This window comes from Rattus norvegicus, chromosome 4 (genome assembly GCF_021556685.1).
Source record: "Rattus norvegicus strain SHRSP/BbbUtx chromosome 4, alternate assembly SHRSP_T2T, whole genome shotgun sequence".
In the NCBI taxonomy this organism is placed as follows: Eukaryota; Metazoa; Chordata; class Mammalia; order Rodentia; family Muridae; genus Rattus; species Rattus norvegicus.
Genome location: NC_141537.1, coordinates 151,122,196 through 151,147,111, shown reverse-complemented (window position 1 = coordinate 151,147,111; position 24,916 = coordinate 151,122,196). Strand labels below are relative to the sequence as shown.

At 40.6% G+C, this 24,916-nt stretch overlaps 1 protein-coding gene across 10 annotated transcripts in view; it reads left to right on the top strand.

Moving 5' to 3' along the window:
* The window catches only part of Tmcc1 (transmembrane and coiled-coil domain family 1), a 174,982-nt gene that overhangs the window by 108,398 nt on the left and 41,668 nt on the right, over positions 1–24,916 (top strand). The window contains exon 1 of one of the 10 annotated variants that reach the window (XM_087657613.1): positions 8,859–9,003. In XM_087657613.1, coding sequence (XP_087513739.1) covers positions 8,977–9,003 — 27 coding nt within the window. In that variant the 5' untranslated portion in view covers positions 8,859–8,976. 10 annotated transcript variants of the gene reach the window in all.

Here is a 24,916-nt window from a genome sequence, read left to right as displayed (position 1 = left end):
CCAGCATGGCCTACATGGAGAGTTCCAGGTCAGTGGGGGGATTGGGGGAGAGTGGGGGTTTTAAAACCTTGACTCAAAAAACAAATACCCTAGCCTTTAGAAATATAATTCACATGCCATAGGATTTACTCATTGGCCGTGTACAACCTCGGCTCTTAGCATATCCACAGAAGTAGTAACCATCACCACTCAGCTACACTGAATTTTCATCACCTCTAAGTAAACCCCATGGTCCTTAGCCACCAGTGCCCAATTTCCCTGTTCCCTCTTGCCCTATGCAACTACTAATCTTGTGGTTTCTCTGTATTTGGCTGTTCCAGACTCTTCTTCAAAGTAAATTGTAAATGCTCAGTCATGAGGACCAGTGTGGAAAGAAGCTTAGAGGATGGGACAGCTGTTTATGACATAAAGCTAGTGTAAGTGGGGGTGGTTACTTATGCCAGTAATCCAAGCACTCAGGGGGCCAAAATAGGCTTGCAAGTTTGAGACCAGTTTGCACCACACAGCTCTGTGCCAGCCTGAGCTGCAGTGTTAGACTCTGCCTGGGCAGTAGGGGTGAAGGGGACAGGACGATGACCAGCTAAGACAAGAGTTCAAGACAATTAACTGAGTGGCAGAAAAGTAAGGATGTTGATAGAGTTCTTGGTTCTCATTTTAACTTGCAATAAAGGCGTGTGACCTTTATTAAGCCTTCAAAGAAGCAGCTAACATTTACTGAGGCCATGCTATGTATAAGGCCCTATGCAAGCCTCAGCCCTGTGTTTTCTAGAATAAAGATATGAAAAGTTATGTGCATAAAACGAATTGTAATTGCCTGTGTCTTGTCAGTTATAACTGACTGTAAATTGTAAGATTAATAATACCCTGTGTTCATAAACTCTATATTCTAAGTTCTGCATGTGTGAGTTCAATCAATTACATTCCAGAAATATCCAAGGAGGAAAATTTTGTTATTTCCTAAACAATACAGTTTAACAGTTTAAGAAAAATTGTGTTATATCAGATGGGAGAATATATGTGATTCTGTGAAAATCCAGCACTGTTTGTGTCCATATATACATATGTTCATGATGTATACATATGCACATACATGTGGAAGCCAAAGGTCAGCCTTTCTCATGAATTGCTACCTTGGTTGTTTGGATATGTGCGTGCTGGAATTCTTTTTTATTACATTCACTTAAGCATGCATATGCATACCATGGTATACATGTGAAAGGAAGGACAACTTGCAGGAATCAGTTCTCTACTGAATACCATGTGAGCCCTGTGGATTAGACTCAGGCCATCAGGCTTGGTGGCAGACACCCAGAGTCATCTCACTGGTTCCACCTTGATTTCTGAGACAAAGCCTCAATCTGGGATCTCACTGAGAAGGCTGTGCTGGTTGGCCAATTAACACCTAGGGATCCTTCTGTTTACAACTCTCCAATGGTGGTGTTACAAATTCATGCTGCCATACCTGGCTTTTTATGTAGGCACTGGGAAATGTCATGCCTACATGACAAGCTCTAGATTGATCTATTTTCCCCTGCTTTCTACACTATTTTTATACAAGTGACTTAAACATTTACAGATACTGAAGTTCAAGGAAGATGGGTATAGCCCTGATCCACCTTGAATACTGAAGGCTGACTCCGTTCAGTGTAGTGGCGATGACAGTAGTGCATGTGAGTGACTCTGTTCTTGAAGGACTGCAGGATCCTTATAAAGAAACCTGTCATCAACAGTTCTGAAAGCTGTACCATCAGCCTGATACCTTTATTGCCACCATGACTGGAGCTGGAAAGATACTGATTCTGGGAGGAATGGGATAAAAGATTAAGATTATTAGAGGGGTTGGGGATTTAGCTCAGTGGTAGAGCGCTTGCCTAGCAAGCGCAAGGCCCTGGGTTCGGTCCCCAGCTCCGAAAAAAAGAAAAGAAAAAAAAAGATTATTAGATATATAAGAACTTCAGATACCGTTCCAAAGGATGGTAAATTCTAAGGTTGAAGATCTCAGAGGTGAGGTGGAGCAGTGCCCTGTGTTCACAAGGTCAAAGGTGTCCTGTGTGATCACTCTAAGGCCCAGAAGAGCAGAGCTTGGAAGTACAGTCACACAGACCTTATACAGTTGGACACTGGAAACTGCATTTCTTTCAGTCAAAGGAAAGACACGATCAGTGAGGTGATGGAGTCACAGTGGGCAGAAGGGGTAAGTACTGGAAGCTGAGGAGTAAAGCTAGGGGATGATAAACTTGGCTTTGAAGTGTGAAGAGGTCATTTCTTAGAAGTCTCATATTCATACTCCTGTTTACGTTTTTTTTTTTTTTTTTTTTTTTGGTTTTTTTTTTTTTTTTTTTCGGAGCTGGGGACCGAACCCAGGGCCTTGCGCTTCCTAGGCAAGCGCTCTACCACTGAGCTAAATCCCCAACCCCCATACTCCTGTTTAAATTGAACATATATTTTTGTCTATGTAGTAAATATCACTCTGTACTAAAATTCTCTTTCAGTCTGTCAGAGTCATATTAAAATTTGTGTGTCTCATTTCCTTATATTCTGATATGAGAATGTAAAATCACTTTAATAGGCATCAGTAACATCTCACATATGCAGAATCTTGAATAAGTGCTTAAAACTGTACACCAATGCTTTACACAAAAGCACAAATAGATTTTATGAACTAGAGTATGACAGATTTCTCTTTGCTGTCTCTTGGTAACCCCATCACTTTCTATGTTATACAAAATTCTAACTCTTCCAGCTCCTGCAAAAAAGCTCTTTTTCCCTAGTCATTCTTCAGATGCTGCTTGATCTTGAGTTTTGTTTTGTTTGCCTAATTCTGGTCACTAGAAGTTGGTTGCAAGAATAGTGTTTCATGTTATGTTCTGTGGGGCAGGGGCAGACTATTGTGGCTTTCTGTTTGATTTCAGTATTTGCAGTCTATCTTGATGGCTCATGTCAGTAAGGGGCTGGTTCCATGGAGGTACAAGCATTTGGTAGCTGCTTGCTCACATCTCAACTAAGCAAGAAGCTAAGACAGACTCATGGTCACACTCATTTAAGCCTTTCTCAACCTTCCTGTGTTTAATTCTCTAAGCATCTTTTTGTAATGAAGCTCTGATCTTTAAGCAGCCACTTTAGTTTATCCTCAAAGTAAATTTTTTTTGGCATTCCTGCTTTTATTGTTTTGGTGTTGGGAATCTATCCTAGGGCCTCATTCATACTAGGCAAATGCTCTACTACTAAACCAACACTCTTGATTTTTACAAATACAAATACTCATGGGGTACTTGGAATAAACCATGTTAATGATCTTTGCATACTGCTTCTTCCATTAGTTGAGAGTTCCTGGGAGCTGGCAACATTGTCCAGTAAATATAACTATGCTAGAAAAAGAGTTCTTAAAGAAAGACCATACCCGGGGCTGGGGATTTAGCTCAGTGGTAGAGCGCTTACCTAGGAAGCGCAAGGCCCTGGGTTCGGTCCCCAGCACCGAAAAAAAGAACCAAAAAAAAAAAAAAGAAAAGAAAGAAAGACCATACCCACTTTTATTCCTTCATCTATCCTGTGCTGTTTCTCCTTTGACACCAAGTGCAAAGGTCAAGCTTTCTCACTGTACTGCATCCACTGCTGCTGACTTGAAGTTATCAGGTGGTGAAACTGCTGCTCTTTGATGGAGTTTAGCTTTCAGAGATACTGGCATGTCCACTGGCACAGAGACGCCCAGGACTTTGAACACTAATTCTGATTACCTTCCAGTTTCTTCATGGAACTGTTCATGAATGGTCTAAGAGAATAGATCTGAGATTAAAGAATGGAGTAGGAAATATTCTCAACGTGAGACACTTGAATCACATGAAGACCAAGTCAGGAAGTTTGGAGATCACAGAGACCTAACTTTACTTTTGCTTTTACTCTACTCAGCTTCCCAGAAGTAGCAGGACTTTTGATATATGGCATTTGATCTGAAAAAGCATTAGTTGAGAAAAAGCAAATAACTGATCATTTTGTGTGTGTGCATTACAAGTAAATGGTTCTTTATCTAAGGGCCCCCTCCTATTTAAGTAGTGTTTAAGATCAAAGGATCTAAAATTGCAGAATAATTTTCTAAATTCTTCTTTCTTTGAATACCTCATCAACACAGCAATGGACCCATTATGTGATGGGGAACTAAAATGTGTGTGTATGGGGGGGGTGTTCTTTAGCTGTTACATATACATAGTTCCTTGCTATTGCGCCCCCCCCCCAATGAATTCAACCTTGTATTGACCATCTTCTGTTAAAAACCCAAGATTAAACTCTGACATTTGAAACCATTATGCAGAGAGGTATATAAGCTGTCTGTGGCTTAGACTGTTTCCTAGTGTCAAGTAAGATCGAAAGCTACAGGCTAGGCTGGAGAGATGGCTCAGTGGTTAAGAGCACTGACTGCTCTTCCAGAGAGGTGTGTGCCACCACCATTCTCCAGGGTTTTTTTGTGTTTGCATGTGTTTTTGGTTTTTCTTTTGTTTGTGGTACTAGGGATAGAATCCAAGGTCTTGTATATATACCACGCTAGGCAAACAATCACTGGACTACATCCTCAGCTCTCACATGTATATTTGTAAATATTTTAGAATGGGTAAGTTATACCCAGGGATTTTATTCCCCACAGTTTTGGAATCTAAGATCAAGGTAATTTTTGTGGATGGCCTGGTGCTTTCTTATTGTATCCTCATGTGGTAGAAGAGAAAAGAGAATTGCAATAAATCTTTAATAAGGGCACCAATTCAGTTTCTAAAGGTGGTTAAGAAAGAAGTCATTTGTCAAGATGGGGTGCAGGGGTTGATCACCAATATCTGAGCTGGTGGGCACAGAGCTCCACAGGTTTAACAGCATGTATTCTTGATTAAGTCAGTGTCAGAATATTGGGGTTGTTGATGTGCTTTTGCTCTACTAGGGATTCAACCCAGGGCCCTGCACATGCCAAACAGGTACTGAGCTGCTCCATTGGGTGCTAGCAACATAGCTGGCATGTAAGTTGTATAGGTTTTCCTTTCTTTTTCTTCTGTCACAAATAGTTTAAGCATAAAAATAAAGAAAATAGCATAACAGACACCTAATAACAGTGGCCAAGCTTTTTACAATATTTGCTTGATACAGAGTTTACTTTTATGTGCTACTCCTTGATGTTCCCCTTCTTTAGAAGCAGTTTTCTATTCTAAGTTTAAAGAGTTTTTTTCATCAGTACACACTTGTCTATGTATTACGGGGACCCATATGAACTGTTAACTTGGTTAAATTGAGAAGCACCCAGATTAGTAAAGTACACCTCTAGGTGTGTCTGGAGGTGTTGCTAAGGGATTGAGGAAGACAGGGTGTCACACCCTGATTGTGGCAATGTCACCAGCTTGAGGCCTGAATGGAATAAAAGGCAAGGAGGAAATAGCTCAACTACAGGCTTTCCCTCTGCATCCCAGCCCCCAGCTCAGAAGCTCTGTCCCCACCCCAGCTGGTAGGTGACATTTCAGGAAATGTGAGCTTGTGAGCCTCAATGTCACAAGCCTAGGTGGTTCAGACTAGTGCTTAGGCTGGGACATAAGATGTGGGTTGTTACAACTTTGCTGTCTTCCTTTCCAGCAAGGGACTGAGCTGAATGCCATTGTAGCACAATGGTATAAGCATAGAAGTGATGATTAAACAACAGATAAAAGGGATTTTTGTGTTGTTTCTGGTTTTTATAATATACTTGTATTGGACACTTCACATGAAGAAGCTACCAGGATTGACTAAAAGTTGCTCCAGGTGAGTCAGAGAGTGGAGTGCATTTACTAAAGGTCTATAAATTTCTGTAATGCCTTTTTTTTCTTCAGTAATAATCTAACCTGAGCTTATTTTGAGTCTCTTTACTCTGTAGACGGTTTTATTCTTTGATAATGACACTTAAAGCCCACACGCTGAGTGTTAGCTCACCACCTTTAATCCCAGCACTCCAGAGGCAGAGGCAGGAGAATCTCTGTAAATTCAGCCTGGTCTACATAGTCAGCTCTAGGATAGCCAGTACTGTGTAGAGACTATGTCTAAAAAAGAAGACGAAAAGAAAAATAAGCACTTTACAGGTGTTTAAACATATTTTCTTTATATGCTAAATTTATAAGCTTTTTCTATGCAGTTCTTTTTTTTTTCATTTTAAATTTTTCTTTGTTTTTTTTTTAAACATTTTGTTATTTTGTTAAAAACTTAAGGATGGAGTGGGCTGGACTAGATGGTTCATCAGGTAAGCAAAGGCAATCTATCATAGCAACCTAAATTCAAGGTGGAAGTAGAAATTAGAGTCCTGCTAGTTGTGCTCTAACCACCTCAGTAGTGCCATGGATTTCCCCAGCCCACTTAACACCTGTAAATAAGCAAACCAGGGTCAGGGTACAAACACCTCCCAGCTCCACACCCTATCCTACTAGAAGTAAAGCAAAGGCGAACTGCACTAATGGAGCTCCTGTTACCTCTATAGCAACAGTGCCATTTGGATTCTCTCATGAAGGGACTCCCTGCTGTATATGTAAAAAAAAAAAAAGCTAGGTCTGCAGAACAGGACATGCCGTGAGCACAGGAACCACAGCACACTGCTTACCAAGTCATAACTCATTGCATTTTATATCTTTTGTTTGGTTGTTTGTTTTGTTTTGTTTTGTTTTGTTGTTGTTGTAGCTGTTTCATTTGTTTTTTAGACAGGATCTTACTATGTAGACCACACTAGTGTTTGGTCACATTCAGAAATCTGTCTACCTTTACCTCCACCTCCAAAATGCTAGAATTAGAGGTATTTACTGTTAGGACCAACATTTTTGTTTGTTTCTGCACTGCTCAGGCTAAAACTCAGGGCCTTAGGTTTCATAGGTAAGCATCATTGAGTCACATCTTTAATCCTTGTTTTTTTAAGACAGAATCTCTAATACCTACCATAAAATAACTATTTGAAAACTCTGAAAGGTATGCTGTAAAGACAATTTTTCAAAGAAAAGAACCCAATCTAGGCCAACAAGCACAGGAGGCAAGAAGTATACTTGGTTTATGCTAATGCAGGTAGAGACTGTGACTTTTCCCTGTTATCTGGGTCTGGCCTTACAGTCTTGAAATTGGCTAATTTTAAAAGAATCAATGAAAGGAAATGGAGGAAAGGTGGAAGGGGGTAAGCTGCTCCAGACTATCTAGTTCCTGGAAGGGGGCAGGTAGGGGGAGACAAGTTTTACCTGGTGAGAGAAATAAAAATATTTGCATAAGGGCTAGACTTAGTATCTCATGCCTTTAATCCGAGCACTTGGGAAACAGAGGGATGCAGATCTCTATGAACTAGAAGAACTTCTTAGTAAGACTCTGAGGGGCCCCCTCAGGTTGAGATTGAGATTTGAATAAAAGTTTTACAAGGTGGAGGGACTATTAGTCCTTAGTGGACAAGCTACCTTTGATGGGGGAGGGTCATTTCTTACAGAATCAGGACTGAATTTATCATTTCCCCATATCTTCAAGATTTATTTCACAACCCAGAAGTGGGCCTCACTGTGAGTAGAGAAGATGCCAAGAGAAGCCCTGAGTTCAAACTGACAGAAAAGGAAAAAGCAGTATAATACTCAGAAGAAGCACAGAAAGGCCTTGTTTTTCTTTACCATAGTAAGTCATGTCAAAATTAGGTAGAGAACCAGACATGGTAGTGAACCCCTTCAATTCCAACATTTGAGAGGCAAGGTCGGTGCAGAGCTAAGGATGTGGCTCAGTCTGAAAACTCTTCCAGAGAACAAGCTCAAGGATCCCCAGAACTATGCAAAAACCAGGTGCAGGTGCACATTTGTAATCACACCTAGGGAGGAAGAAACAAGGTGGTGTTTGCTAGTCATCCACTCTAGTAAATCTGTGAGTTCCCAGTTAGGTAAAAGACACTAAGGTGAAGAACATTTGAGGAAGTTAACCAATGTGTCTGACCTCCACACACATGTATGCATAAATTCCTAATGTCCAAAAAGAGATGAGCTGTCACCACACTTCCCATGAAATAGGATTGTGAAAGGAACCTGGAGTAACCTATATACATAAACAGTCACCTCAGTAAAGTGCTAGACTCACCAAGGCTAAAGAGGTTAACTTTTTTGTTTGAGACAGTCTCATGTATACCAGTCTGATCTGAAATTCTATATGTAACCAAGAGATGACCTTGAATTTCTGATCCTCCTGCCTCCTCTCCAGTATTGGGATTTGAGAGTTACACCACTATGCCTATTTATACTGTGCTGGGACGGATCCCAGAGTCCTAGGAATTCTAGGTGAGTACTCTCCCAGTTAAGCCATATCCTGCTTCCACACTCACAGACATTTATGGTATGCTTGAAGTTGGGCAGATGTGAAAAATTAAATTATTAGGCATACCTTCAGTCCGTGTGTGTGTGTGTGTGTGTGTGTGTGTGTGTGTGTGTGTGTGTGTGTGTCCATCCATTAGCAAAAATATTTTCAGAATGTTCCACCTACTCTGTATTAACATGACCGAGAGGGTTTGAAGCTCCTCAGGTAGGTCACAGGGACCAGAAGCAGGAGACTTCCAATCTCCTGTCAAATCAGAATCAGTATGTTTGTGATATCAGTTGAGTGAATCAATGGGTTCTTCAGATTCTCTGCTTCCTATTTAAAGAGAACATTTTTCCTATTTCTTACTACTGGGAGCTGCTTATGATCGGTGTTTAAGGTGTTTTTTATGTCATTGCTTAACTGGACTGAAGATGATCTCATGTGACAGCATGGAGCTCTTGTTTTGGAGTTGCCATTACTTTCTAGAACAGCCATTCTGTATAGCTGCCAACATGCCCTGGGTACTCTTGCTTCATATTGCAGTGATACTGCTTTGTCAGGGTAGAATTCAGCCTCACAGGGCTAGAGTCAGTCTGCTGACCTCATGCCACAGTACAGCATGTTCAAACCTGGGAGAAACCCAGGGGTTACTCGGCATATTCTTCCTTCTTTCTCACAAGCATGGAACCGTCACTCTCCTCGGAAACCGTATGTTGTATATGTGTGTGTATCTGTCTCTTTATAAATCTCTTCCTCGTTCCTGTAGTTATACAGCTTTAAGTGGGGGGCTGGTTGCGCAGACACGGAAAACTGACTGAGCTGCTGAAACTTAGCACATCTCAGCAGCAGAGCTCAGCCAGGGCATGTGCTATTTTAAGACGGTGAATTTGAGATAATAGAGAATCCTGTTATGTCTCCTAACTGTTTGTTTGTTTCACTCAAAGCTATTTGGACAGAATGTGAGGGGTTTTGTGTGGCTATGTAAGTCATGATTGGATTAGACTAGAGTGTCGAACACTTGGGTGTGGGGGCCTGTCTCCATGCAGAATAGATGTTGTTTGGGGTGTTTCAAGCTACGAAGTTACCGGAAAATAAGCATTTCCTTCAGCAAACAAAAGAGTTTCATTTGCCTTGACTGATCGGGAAGGCTTGGGTTAAATGTGAAGATGCCAGGCATGCATAACAAATAGGAATTTGAGTTAAAGCCAGTTTAAAATATTTCTCACATTCCTCTTTTAATAAAAGGATTCTTATCATTGAGCTACTTGTTTTCAGGGCTTTTCCTGTGACACAATGGTTTCCTGAATTGTGAACAGTATGAATACCTCTGTTAATTTTTATCTTTAGATCAACACCACAGGACTGTGTAATGAGTTAAACAGGAAGATGATCCAGCTGTATGCAACATCCCCCTGTGCTCACATCTCATCTTTAGTTCTGAATAGAGAACTAAACCATCAGATCGAATTTACTGTTGGGTTGGTTTTATAAATGATATGTAGATACTTACTAGGAGATAATGCTTTTTTTTTTTTTTTAAGTAAAACCAGTTCTTTAGACACACACACACCCATTCTAAAGTTAATACTGTTTGCTGGTGAGCATTTGGACTTAAGCTTCAAACAGATTTTTCGCTCTGGAGTTTGATATTTTAAATGTTGGCTTTATTAGCAGATTTGTGTCTCTGATCTGTACTCTCCTTTTCTGTTTGTCCTGATTCTTGAATCCTAAAACCTTGGCAGATCTTGTGTTTGTTCTGAGTTATAAAAGGTCAGCTTATTTATCAGTGTTATCAGTGTTTATTAAAAACGTTAGTCCATGAGCTAGAGAAATGGCACAGTAGGTAACTCTTGCAAAGGACCCCAGTTTGGTTCCGAGCACTCACAAGTGAATCTCAACTGCCTGTAACTCTAGAGCTGGAGAACCTGGCGCTTCTGCCACAGCAGAAGTCTGCACTCATACTTACAAACACATAGTTAAAAGTTATATATAAATCCATGAGAAAGAACAAAGAATGGTAGTGCAGAATGAACTGGGTGATATAAAGGAAAGTATTCATAGAAGAGTCTTAAGAGATAGGGTAGACACCGTCAGAGTTACATCAGTGCCAGGGTGGGGCAGAAACATCAGCAAGATTTGAAACACTTCAGTTGCCTTCACCTAGCACTTGCGTTAACTCATAATAGTAGAGATCTTCCTAGAGCTGGGGTGACCAGCTCAGTTGTAGATCCTTGCAGTGTATGGGGGAAGCCCAAGGTTCAATCCTCAGTACCCCCCCCACACACACACACACAATTTTCTAAAACATACCTGAGTTTCTTAGATTAAACTATGTCATTACTTCACTGTCATGTATCTTACTCAATCTAATAATCTAAACTACACTGAGGTGACCTCATTGAAGCAAAAATGAGGTAACTGCTTCCAGCATCTCAGCTTCCCAACAGGACTAAATACATCAAGAGCTGTAAACCGAGATCTGAATACCTTTCCACACTACAGAATTAACAATTTGGAGAAAAATTTGATAAAAGGAAGACGTAGCTGACTTCAGGAAATCAGTGTGGAATTTGAAGAAAGGGGAACTCTAGAAGTCACTATGTTTATTGAAGTCACTTACATTTTAAATACTTTAAAATTTTATAGTATTCCCAAAGGTTGGTCCATTCTAGAAAGATTTCTGCCTTTTCCTTTCTCAGCAATCTGCAATGGCCACACATTTAGGTATTATTTTTAAAGCTACATGTCTGATACAGACATTTTAGACAATTCCTTGACGGTATCAAATATGAGCTTTTTCTACAGATGCTCAAATATTTATTGTGTCAACTTAGAACAAATTGGCCACATACAGTAGCTGTACTTAAGTATATTTTAAAGTTTGAAGTACAGTGTACTTTAAACCTAAGTTTTATATACAGTAAGCTGTTACTTTAAGTGGTTGGGATTTTTATGATATAATAAAGTTTCTCTCATAGTCAGACCTCTGACACGTGGAGGCTAAAGGTTACCACCTTCAGGTGCTGTTCCTTAGGAGCTATCTGCCTTGTCTATTTACAACAGGGTCTCTTCATGAGCCTTGAATTTACCATGTAAGATAGGCTGGCTGACTAGCAAATTTCAGAATTTGGCCTGCTCCTGTCTCCCTAGCACTAGGATTGTATATGTGTCCCCATGCTGACTTTTTTTAATAATGTGTGTGGGAATCAAACCGAGAACCTCAGTCTTTGCAATATAAGCAAGACTTTACTGGCCGAGCCTTCTCAGCTCCTTAATTTTCATTATTAAAACATAAAACCAGGTCATAAGATTGGAAAAACAAAAGAGGACAGAACTATTTTCCTAAACCAATGTCTCTTTCCTGCCCAGAAGAGGGTATCACGTCCCCTGGTCCTCTGCAAGAGCAGCCAGTGTTAACTGTTGTCAACCAGAGTTGAGCTCTCTGTCCACTCCCCAGGGATGGTTCTTAATGAAACTGCCCAATACCTGTTTATCTTATGATTATCCCTTGTGGAAGCAGTGGTAAATTGTGTTACTTGTTTTCTTGTTATTCTCCATTGAATTAATTATATTCTAGATTACCTCTGAGTTTTGGGGCTAAGTGGAGGAAAGAAGAAATAGGATTTATAACAAGGAACAGTTTGTGGCACTTGCAATGAGCAAATCTGAAGTGCTATACTGAAGTAGTTTGAAGTGTGAAAACTGGATTAGAATACTACAAACATCTCTGTTCTCACTGGCCATGAACTCATGGTTCAGACGGAACAGGAGTGTTTCCTTTGGAGGCCAGGGCTTTTGGTTGCATGCCTCTCAAGCAAAGAACAACACTGGTGGGAACATGAGGTTCAGGAGGCCTGGCCTGTGGGGCCAGCTTGGCTGTAACAAGATAGTAACGAGAGTTCAGCTAACGTGCCAGCACTTTTATTTCTTGTTGTAAAAAGAAAAGTCCTAAAGATCTTCTAGTTTAGGGTACTTAAATGGGTACATGTATATGCACACACACAAGGACAGACTTGTATAAATTGGCTTTTAAAATAAAGTAATATGAAGACCAGCAAGATGGCTTAGCATGCACATGAAAAATCCCCCTCCCTCCCTCCCTCTCTCTCTCTCTCTCTCTCTCTCTCTCTCTCTCTCTCTCTCTCTCTCTCTTCCATCCCCCCCAACACACACACACACACACACACCACACACACACACACCACACACACACACACACACGCACACACACAAAATTAAAGTAAAATGGTTTACTGGTTAAAAGCAGTTGCCACCAAGCCTAATGTCCTGAGTATTAGTTCCCAGAGCCCACATGGTGGAATGCAAGAGCTGACTTCTGAAGGCATCTGAGGTTGATCTCTATACACATACATATTACACATAGAAAGTAAATGGATTTAATTAAACTTTTAAATAAAATAATTTATTTTCCCATGGTTTTCAGAAATAGATATTTAAGCCACAACCTAAATGTAATCTCTAGTTATGTTACTTTTAGAAAACAATGTCCTAGGGCTGGTAAGATGGTTTAGCAGATACTTGCTATCCTGCCTGACAGACCTGAATAGTTTGATCCCCCAGGACCCATATAGTGGAAGAAGAGAACGAACCAGAAAGCCAAGTCCTGAAAGTTGACCTTTAGCCTCTACATATATCCATATATGGGATACAAGAGATGGATGGATGGACAGGAGGGGGACTGATGGACTGACGGATGGACAGAAGGATGGATAGACAGATGGAGAGAAAAACTATTTAAGACTATATCTTCTCGGTTGGGGATTTAGCTCAGTGGTTAGAGCGCTTGCCTAGGAAGCGCAAGGCCCTGGGTTCGGTCCCCAACTCCAAAAAAAAGAACCAAAAAAAAAAAAAAAAAAAAAAAAAGACTATATCTTCTCACAGAGAGCCAGGTGTCTCTGTGTGTTGGGAGTCAGGTATAGATCAAAACTGAATCATGCCTGAGAACAGCACATGAAAGACACTGAACAATACCCCAGGGTCTCACTCTTTCACAGAAAACATTTGATCTCTGATTCAATATCAATAGTTGTTAGCATATATGTGAAGAGTGGGTGCCTCTGCAAAGAAAGGCCTTACATCCAAGTAGAGTTCTGTGTTTATGTAATCAGCCTGTGAGTTCATGGTCGTTGACTTGACTACTTAGGATTAGCCACAAGAGAAGACAAAATGCAGTTATCAACAGCACAGTTAGATTTTGAATGTGAGTCTCAGATTTGGCTTCATCTCTAAGTAGTCCTTAGTCTTTAAAGCATTCCACCCCCACATTAACTTTAGGCTCCTTGAGTTAAAACTGAAGAATAGCTGAATTGCAAATTTCACAAGATAGGTGAAAAGCCCACTCCTTTAACCTAAAAGTAGATCATTTTAGTATTTAAATACATGTTTTTTATTTAGTTCATATGCATATTTTATAACCATTTGTGTATGAGACTTCTTCCCATCACAATTCAGAGTATTTGAATTTGAAATTAGAATTTTCATTCCTAGAAATAACCCTGCTTTCATTTTCCATGTTGAAGTCTCCTCTTATGCTGGAAAGAAAGGCCCCACTATTCTTCCCTCTTCTCCTTCATCTCCAGGGCAGAGCCAGCAGATTGCAGGAGAGTGGTTGGTTTGTTTTCAACATCTTCTGCCTCAGTTGCACTCTGTGTGAGTAATCCTCTCAGCAGTTTCCTCTCTTTTCTTCCAACCTTTTGGCCCCTAAGTAAAACAAAAACCTCTCTCTCCCTGAATTCCAGTGGAAAGTTAACACAGTTTTAGACTTTGAGCTGAGCTAGTTTCTGAGGGGAGGACTGAAGAGTCTTTGGGGAGTGGGAAGGTGGGAATACAGATTCTCATCTGTCTGCTCCCTAAGTCCTTCTGTACGAATCTGTTCTCTACTGTCCATAACTGTTTCATTTCCTCTCACCCCATTTCCTATTGGCTCAACTGTGAAGCTCTGGCTGTCCTGTAACTCTGTTTAGACCAGGCTGACCTTGAACTCAGAGAGATTCACCTGCCTTTGCTTCCTAACTGCTGGGATTAAAGGCATGTACCATCACATCCTGGTTATAGGAGTTTCTGAGATGGTATCTCACTGTATATACCACTGTCTACTTCCTATGTAAACCATGTTGGCCTTAAACTTGTAATAGTCCTACTGCCTCAGCCTCACAAATGCTAAAATTTGTAAGACTTTCACTACTGGGCTTGAGAGATGACTCAGTGGTTAAGAGCAGTTGACTTCTCTCTTCCAGAGGTCCTGAGTTCAATTCTCAGCAACCTCATGGTGTCTCACAACCATCTATAATGGGATCTGATTCCCTCTTCTGGTGTGCATGAAGACAGAGCGCATATATATATATGTGTGTGTGTGTGTGTGTGTGTGTGTGTGTGTGTGTGTGTGTGTGTGTGTGTGTGTGTATACATATGTATGTATGTATGTATGTATGTATATGTTGTATATGTATATATAATTACATGAATAGATAAACCTTTTTTAAAAATAAGAAATAGACTGTACTACCAGCCTAGATTTTGTTTTGTGTTTTGAGACATCCTGGCAGACCTTGAACTCAGCCATCATAGTTTCAGCTGAGCCTGTAGGATATGTCTCATGCACAACACCCTGACATTCTTTTTATCAAAAACAAATACTCTATAGTGTTAGGGTCCAAGAATCACTAAAGGAAGACCTGAGACTCAAGTGGTATGCAAAAGCAAGGAGTATTTGTCTTGCATAAATTACCAGCATACAGGGCCCAACCATTCACAAAATGGCAACAACTTGTAGGAGACTTGTAGGCCCGCTTTTATATAAGGCTAGGGGAATTTTCCAGAAGGGTTAGGTAACCTCTAATATGATTGGTAGGGGCAAAGCAGTGACACTGATACGATTTTGATTGGTTGCTCTATTTGTTAGTTTCTCTATATTTGGTGAGGCCTTGAAGAGTTTTGGAAACCAGCTCAGTTCTGACCTGGATAGCTCCTTCAGCTCGGTATCCCAGGAACTGACTCAGTTCCAGACTAATCCTGCCTAACTAAGTAAGGCCTTCATTGACTAAAGGCTCACTGTCAGTGGCTCCTTCTGAGGAGCCTAGTATGCTTCCCAGAGAATTGAAATATTTATTCCAAAGGTTTCTGGTCCTCTCAGTAGTAAGAATAATTGCAATGTTTTGGTCAGTAAATCTAAGTTTAGAAAAGTTCTGATAATAAATCTAAGTAAGATAATACATACAGTACTCAGGCTTGATTTTCTGGTTTCTACCCAAGAAGGTGTGTGTGTGTGTGTGTGTGTGTGTGTGTGTGTGTGTGTGTGTGTGTGTGTGTGTGTCCGCCCGCATGCGTGCGTGCATGCATGTGCACACTGGTTTTGTTTTCCTCTTTTTAGTACTTGGGCTTAAACTCCAGGTATCTCCCATGTTAAGTACACACTCTGTCACTGAACTCCTCTTCCAGACTGTGGATTTGAATTCTTTAAATGTTTCTGAACTGTAAGATGAATTTTTTTCTCCCTACCTATAATGTTTGATGTTTTAAACATTCATGACTTTATTTTATTGGAACTTTAGGGATATTTATGTGCCTATCTATTAGCTTAGAAAGCCAATAAAGTTACTGCTCGAGAGACTCAGTACGGATTTCAGGCCACTGTGGGATAAAAGAACCTTGGGTGGGGGTGGGGGGTGGGGGAGGCTTAAGAGACATTAAAATCTAACTTACAAATACCCTCAAAGATAGAAAGACATTTCATGCTAACATAGAAAGGCCATGGCCTTTCTAAATTGCAAAAAAATACACAGAGATCTATGGGTACAATTCTAACAGATTCTCAGCCATTATCCAAAGTAAACACAAAATCATAAGACCTCACTAGTCCATATCTGGAAGAGCTCCTCCTTATTGTATGTACCAAATTCTTTATCTAACATAAAGAAGTGACCAAAAAGAAGAGCCTAACAGACTGAATTGTCTTCTGGTTTCTTGCTCCATGGAGAAAATACATACGTGTCAGACCTCTCAAGAGACTGTCATATTTAAACAGTAAAAGCAAATCCTTTTTCAGGGCTGTTATCAGGGAGGACTCATTTAATAACTGATGCATAAACCAGAAAAAAAAAACAGAATCAAAGAACAATATTAAGAGAAGAAATCAGCAAAATCAAAATGGCACCTCCTTTTACAGCCAAGAAGATAACATGGCCCGATTAAAGTAACCCACAAGCCTAGCCTCTCCAGGCAACTTGTTGATTGATTCACTTCTCTCTCTGCAAGTTGAATCCATTAATATATTGGAATAACCCTTAAATTTGTCAAAGAACTTTTTTACTTTTTGTGTGTCTTTGTTGTTGATTGATAATGGATCTCATATTCTGACTCTTCTGCATTTACCTCTAGAATAATGAAAATATAAGCATGCTCAATTACACCTAGATACTGCCCCTCTTCCATTCCTGTTTATTGTTTGGGTTTTGTTTGTTTGTTTTGTGTGGTGGTGTTGTAGTCCTGAACAATCCTAGGGTTTGGTGCTCACCAGGCTCCTCTACCAGCTAAGCTATATGTCCAGACCCTTTCAGAAGTCTTTAAGAGACGTCTCGTTGCTAAATAAGGTGACTCTCCTGCTTTCCTCTCTTAGGATTTCAAGCATGCTTCATGCCTGTTTCTCAAGTATACTTTAAAAAAAAAACTTACGCATAAATGAGCAGTGAATATTATACAAAAGACCTGCTTTAAGCCCAGGAAACTCATATGGTAGAGGCTCAGACAACCAAGGCACCTTGTCTCACATGTTTCAGTGGTCACAGTGGTAAAGTGAGAGACCAAGAAACAAGCCTTTTGGAAATGCCTTGACCAGATGACATACTCACTGCCTTTCTTTCATAATCCATTATTCCCAAGTGATCAAGGATTTCAAGGGAAATGTTAGCTTGTTCATGTGTCCCAGAAGGGAAGGAGCATTAAACTACCAATCACCGGGAGCAGTTTTGCTACAAATTATAGAATTGTAATATTAACCTTATAAATTCAATTCAGTGAGTGCCTACCCAGAGGAGAGGGCATGGTCCATAGCGTTCAGCTATAATTGTGAAGAAAATTCTTCCCTAGTAGGTTTCACATTAGGCTGAACATAATTGAATAGTTAAGTATTTAAGATGTTACTGCAAGTTTATTTAGTATATGAATATATGATATTACTTAAGAGAAGAAAGAAAAGTGTTTATTCTCAAAATAAAAATTGAAATCATAGCCAGATGTGTCCACACCTTTAATACCAGCACTCAGGAGGAAGAAGCAGGCAGTCTTTATTATTTCAAGGCCAGCCAGGTCTACAAATTGAGTTCCAGGACAGTCAGGGCTGTTAGAGAAACCCTGTCTCAAAAAACCAAAATCATAAAGATGATGATGATGGTGATGATGGTGAAGAAGGAGGAGGAGGAAAAAGAAGAAAAGAAAGTTGAAATCAAAAGAGCTACTGGTTTTGAGTAACAGAAAATACCTGCATTTATAAAACAAACTGAAGGAATACAAATCACAGTGGTGGGACTGGAGGAGATGGCTAAGTGGGTAAAGAGTGCTTGCTTCAGAAGCAGGAGGACCTGAGTTAGGGTATTAGCACCCACATAAAAAGTCAAGAATGGCAGCAGGTGTCTGCTTTGGGGCAGAGACAGATGACTTTCTGGGACTGGCTGACCCACTAGCCTGCTTTTAAAAGGAGGGGGGAGATAAGAGGCAAGCTTCAGGTTCAGTCAGAGACTGAGAGAGAATGAGCAGAGTAATAGAGGATAACACAGAAATCAGTGGTTTGATTTCTTTGAGACTAGATAAAGCAGAGCAGGAGGATCTTGAATCCAGCCTGGCCTGCGTAGTCATATCCTTCCTCAAAAACCACTAAAGATGGTGCAGTGGAGCCTCATCAGACCAAACCCCAGCCTAAGCTCTCAGCATGGTTTTTGCATTCATTACTGGATCTCAGAATTGCAATGTTTTCTAAAAAGAGGTGGTTTCTCCTGTCGTAGTGTCAGATTTTAGGGTTTCATGCCTGCTTGCCTATTTCTTGCTCACTGTTTTTACTCCTACTCAGTTGTTACGTAGTTTTCTAAACAGAGGATGTAAAATAGAGAAGAAACATTGGGGAAGTGGAACTGTCTCCTGGTGCTTGATGGAAACCTTTCCTTTGTATTTATTGGACTAAGCTACCTCCAAATGTTATTTTATTGAGAATCGTTTTTCCTTTGTCAGCTCTCCTCAGCCATACTTAATTTAAATGAGGAGACAAACGTGACTGTGAAAATAGTGTCATGTAGCTTTAAATCCAACTAGTTGGAAGCTTTTGTCTTTTATAAAAGATGTTCACAGCTGGAGCAGAGAGGCAGATACTGTCTGATCTTTGCTCTCACAGTCAGAGCGTTCATTTGCATTTAACAGCCCTAGCACACTGCATAATTGGGTGCGTGCATGCGCACTGGCTTGGTACAGACGCGCGCGCGCACGCACACACACACACACACACACACACACACACACACACACACACACACACACACACACACACACAGAGCCTGTTAGGCTGAAGCTTTCTGTTTATTCAGCACAGTCCTCCCAGACACCCAGATGTAAGGCCACTGAGTTGATGCAGAACTGAACTGTGCACAGACCGAGGTGGGCACTGCGCGGTAGAGCATCCGCTATGCAGGATGTTGATGTGATGCCCCTCTGCCTGCCTGTTGTGTGCAAGCCACTGCTCTAAGATTGGAGGTGAGAAGTCCAAAGATCGCCTAGAAGCTTCATTGTGCCCAGCCCTTTGGTAGAAGATGTGTCCCCAGTGGTAACTGCCCTCATTTACAGTGTGCAAGAGTGGCAGAGTCTGTCATTGCTCCTCTACAATTTGGAAGCCGGAAAAAAATGGAGAAATCTTACGGCCAAGAGAGGCTGTGATTTGTTTTCACAATCCAAGCTTTTCCTGGTGTTCACAAATGAAGGATGGGCTTTGTGACAAGCAAATTCATCTGACTGCCTGACGGGGGTTTTTGGTAAGATAAATGTGTTATGATGAGGGGTTTTCTTGTGTTTTTATCTTTCTGTATCAGCTACATAGAACTGCACCTCAGTATTTATTCTGCAGAATCATGGTTGGTGGAGCTAAAGAGCCAGAAAAATATCTTTGCTATTTATTCAAGTTGTGACCTTCAGATATGTTCATCAGGTTTTCTCAGATGCCTGTGAGCAGTTAGAAACTTGCCCTTTCTAGAGTGTGGGGTGCTCACTCACAATTAGGTCTTTTTTTTTTTTATTTAATGCCTTTGGATAGTTGTAATTACCTTACTTTTTCTAGGATTTTTTTAAAGCCTGCAGTGGAGAGGGAAAAAAACTCTCATCCTGTTACTGGGTCATTGCCCCCGGAACAGTAGTAGGCTGAAAACGTGTGTGGATGTGAAGGAAGGCACGGCGAGCAGTCTGCTGTTCTCACACCCTGTGTTGGTGGAGGTCTGCCTCTGGCTCATTGTCGATGCTCTTCAGTATCCCACGGTGTTTTGAGCTTCATCTCTTTGCCCTCTATTATAATTGAATTTCCTTTTATGTTTGCTTTTGCACATTTTTCTTTGCCAGACCCAATTCTGTCATGGAGCCTTTTTCTGTTACTGTTAATACAGTGTCTTTTATTAGAGAATAGACAGGTGTAGAAAATAGCCCTAGAGCACAAAATCTGGGGCTCATCTAGTCTAGTACCACAGAAAAAGAGACAAAATAATCCTCAAGTATTTTTGGTCCCTAAACAAAATAATGGACATTTTTCTCTTTAAAATGTAGGTTTTGATTTTAGCAAATTTAAGCTTCTTAATTTTGAATTTGAATTTTATTTTAAATAAATTTATTTTAAATTTAATTAAAACCAAAAAAGCTAAATTTTAAATAAATTTGATTTATTTAATTTTAGCTTTATTTCAAGTTTAAAAAAATGGATCTTCATAGAGGGTTAATTCCAGGACAGCCAGGAAGGAAGGAAGGAAGGAATGAATGAATGAATGAATGAATGAATGAATGAATGATAGACAGACAGACAGACAGACACAGACAGACAGATAGATAAGAAAACAAAGGAAGGAAGGAAAGGAAGAGAGATGATTACATTAAGTCCATGGAGTTCTGCCAGTAACACCTGGCTCTAGTCCCATTCTGAGCTGGGTACTATTATATTTTCTAGGATAAAGGTTTCCTTTTCTTCACTATAACTTGGCCATGTGTTGTTGGGAGGTCTGTGACCTATTTCATTGACCAAGCTCAGATCTTGTCCTTGGACCTCCTCCTCTCACCAGCAGGCACAGCCAAGTTTCCTAGTAGCTTAGAGTGGGCACAGAGGCTGTCCATTGACACCTGCCTTTCTGCTGACTCATTGGTTATGTAAGCCTTGAACACAGCCATCCATTACACCCTCTAGGTTGGGAAATAGGGACTGCCTGTTTACTCTCCTTTTTCTTAACATGGTCCTACGTTTCACTGCAGTGAATAGATACACCATTTTTCTCATTTTGAATTGCTGCATTTTTAAACTCTATTTGCATCTTTCCATGATGAAATTCCCATCTGTTCTCTTGGCACATGAAGCCTTCAGAAATAGTGCTTTCTCTCATTTCTTGCCTGGTTAAAGTAAGGACTTCCTTTTCTATCTTTGAGGGCTCAGTTTCCTCTGAACTTTCCATGTGAAGTAGGACAGTTTCCTTTTTCTGTTACCCTTTTCCTCAGAGCACCCTGTTCTTTTCTTCATGGTAATTTCCACACTTTTCATAGTTGGTTTCTGTCACTTGTCATTCAGTTGTGAGTCTCAAGAAGTCAGAGCTATTTCATTAATTGGTAGATAACCCAACAAATTACTGAGTGGCGCTTACCAAAAGGACAGACAGAAACATGCATGCAGGCCAGGGTGAAAGCAAACAGGGTGAACACAGTGTGGAGAAAACCCATATGATGAAGGTGAAAAGTGAGAGACTATCCATTGAGGCTTGGAGAGGTGGGGAGGGCTAGATGCCCAGCCTAAGAACTTGAGACTGCAGAGGCCACATTCAGAGTCTTGGGATTTGAAGGGTCTGGGGAATATTTGAGGGGTGTTGGTTTGGGTGCTGGAGCTTCATGCATGCTTAGTCAAGTACTGTACCACCTAGCTATGCCCCTGCCCCAAACACTTTATTTTGAAAACTGAAGGGCTAAGCCTGGCAGTGGTGATGCACACCTTTACTCCCAGCACTCTGGATGGTAAACCAGCCTTGTCTGTAGAGAGGGTTTCAAGACAACCAGAGCTACACAGAGAAACCCTGTCTTGAATAAGAAAAAACAAAATAAACAAACCTGCTAAGAGAATGTAAGCATTCCCTTAGAGTTGGGTTTTTCCTCTTCTTTCCTTCTTTTCTTTTTTCTTTTTTTTTTTTAATACCTTTTTTTTCCCTTCCTTCAACTCCATAGAGAACCTAGTGAATACAAGTAGATCCTTTAGGACCCACTATCCAAAAGAGAGGCATTGAGAGTGTGTCCTGAGGTGGTGGCAGCAGGGATGGTTACGGAGTGCTCTGTACTCTGATGAAAATTTGGTGTGAAGTTGATGAGACTTGGTGTTGGGTTGGGTGTGGTGAGAAAACCAATGATTTCTGAGCTGTGTGGTACACTTTTTTTTTTTTTTGGCTTGTGTAGCCTGTGCACAATAATTACTGTCCCTAAGTTAAAGGATATCAGGAAGAAGGCTTTGAAGAGAGTTCTGATAGGGTTGTGCTATACTCTTGAGTCTTCGTTCGAGAGATTAGGCTGTTGCTATTGTGAAACCTTCAGTGATAAACTTGGGGATACAAGGTAGGACAGTAGTTTAGACCTGTGGATTGCAGCATGTCTCTGACCATAGCCTTTCCCTGCGCCATGCTGTTACAGCCTCAGGTTTTACTCTGTTGTCCTAAAGTTCACTTCTGTGCCATTCCTTATTCTGAGCTACCAGCTTGAAAGGTCTTTCCTTATTCCTTCTGTCAGAAACTTTTGAGGCTCATTTCATCGTCACCTCCAAGAAGCTTTCTCTGTTTCCTTTCCCCAGTGTTGCTGTATTTATGCTTTTGAGACGGTCTCTTTAAGCTCAGTACACTTCCTTTAGCTTCCCAAATGCTGGGGGTATAGGCCTGCATTGCCACACCTGGTGCCTTCAGGGAACCTCTTTGCCAAATCTACGGTGTTGTCTTAATTGGATCTTGCTTTCAGTGGTGGTTAGGCTTCATTGGTTAGATCATCTGTTCTTGGAGAACAGAGATTCAACCTTTATTGAGTGGTTTTTGCATAAAGAAACAAACAATAACTATAAAATCAATTGAACCGTGGAAGATGGATGTGCGCATGCATGTATGTATACAACCCACATCTACAGTGTCTGTCACAGCACCATGATGTGCTTCTACCTCTGTCCTCTTCAGGTTCAAAACCCTATCAAGACTGTCCCACATCCTAGCAAAAATAGCTCAGATAGAATATAAAATGTCTTTTAAGAGTTTTACAAATAAGAAATCCCTGAGTTTGTCCTTTTCATCATTTTCTTTTACTTTATTTGTAATTTGTGAGAAAAATTGAGGTCTTGCTATTATTTACCATTTGTAAAATGAGTGACCAAGACAGGATGAGACAGCATCCATGTTAGCTGGTCTTGTTCCCAAGCTTCCTCATTTCCTTTTCCCATCATTTAGAGTAATTCCAGAATTTGTGCAGTATCTTTCGTTGAGGTTGTTATTGGCATTTAAGATGAAATAACTTGATGGGCCTAGTGGTTTATACTTACCTCTGTTCCCAGCATTTGTGAGGCCTCTGCCACTGTTGTATGACTTTTCCTGAGGAAGTGTGAATAAATGTCTGTTCACCCTAGGTATAACACCAACAAGAAACCAAAGAAACTAAGCCATGGTCACCTTGGTGAGTGAGCCTACTTACAAAAGTGTAGGTCATGTAAAGACAGCTATGTCAGTGAAAAGCCACCCTGAGTGATAACAGTTGACAAAAGCAACATCCCTAGAACACTTGCCTATTTTATAGGGAAACCCCTGGAGAGTCCTCCCCCACCAAGTGATTATTACTGCTTCAATAACCTATAATTTTGGGAAGAAGTATTAAGTATGATAACTTTTCAAGCTTTTTGGCCCTTCTAAACAAAATTACAAAAAAAGAGCCAGATGTCTTTGGTATTTCACTGTAATCTCATTGCTGGATGCAAAGGTAAGAGGATCACCAAAAGTTCAAGGGCAGCCTAGGTCAAAAGTAGAAGTTTTGGCTCAAGAGCAACAAGAAAGAAAGGAAAGAAGAGAAGAGAAAGGGTTGGCATAGGGTGGATGGAAATGAGAAGTCAACAACACTACAGTGCAGAAAGAGTGCCTGTGGCTATTTTCTAAGGGGTTCCTATATGTCAGGTCGGGGAAATAGTATCTGTGTCCCTCATTCTGTCAATCAGTACAGGTCCTCCACCCCCACATGCAGCCACACACTAATTGTAGAAATGCAGAAGCAGAATAGAACCTTCCCATTCCAGATTCCTTCACAAACACAAGCATTCAGCTTGCTTTTTCAGACATCTGAATAATTAAAATTTCTTGTCATCTGAATGGATATCAGTATGCTTTACCTAAGATCTTCTGGTGCCTCAATGTTGGTGATTTCTTATACCTGTTAGGAAGGACAGATAACTTCATTTTAAAATCTCAGAAATTCTTGTGCAACTTGGTAAGACCCCACCTGAAAAATCTATAAAAAGGACTACTACAGCTAGTTCAGTGACGGAGCACTTACTTAGCACATTCACGGTCCCAAGTTAGAGCTTCTGGACCAAATAAACTAGATTATATCCTTTATCTTCCTGTGTGAGGAAATCAGTTTGTACTTTGCTATTACAGGTATTATTTGAGGAAGAAAAATAAGCAAATCTAGCCATTATGTTGTAAAAGAAAAGGTATAATCAAAGTAGTTAAAACAGGCACAAATACCAACTGCAAAAATGTAAAGACAGTTGTTAAAGCAGGCATGTACCTGGACTGGAGATGTGTAATCACTTTATTCCGTTACATAGAAAAGCAACTGTGTTCTCGGCCAAAAACAATAGCATTGTCAGATCGCTCCTTTGTTTTGTTTTTCTAGCATGATTTGGAACTTAATGTAGCCCATACTGGCTTTTCAACCAAAAATCTTCCTGCCTCAGTCTCCCAGTTGCTAGGACCACAGGCATATTTTCATTAAACCTGACAAATGGCAATTTAAAGATCCTACAGCACTCATTATTCTAAGATGCCCCAAAGTTACTTTTTTAATTTCCTTGCAGTGCTGGGATCAAACTGAAGGCCTTGCTTAAGCAGGTGCTCTACCACTGAGCTTAGCCCAGTCCAAAATTACTCTCCTTCTAAAGCAAGGACCAGGAGCAGGACAGTAGAGGAACTGGCTACTAATAGCCTGCGCCATATAAGGGAAGTCCTCTTAGCCCTGCATTGCAACAGGAACAGCAGGCATCACACTGCGGCTCCACTTAACCTCTCACCATACTCTCAAGACTCTACACTCTACTTCTCTAACTCACTTCTGATTGTATTGTGTCCCTCCTTTGGCCGTTCCTTAACATTATCTC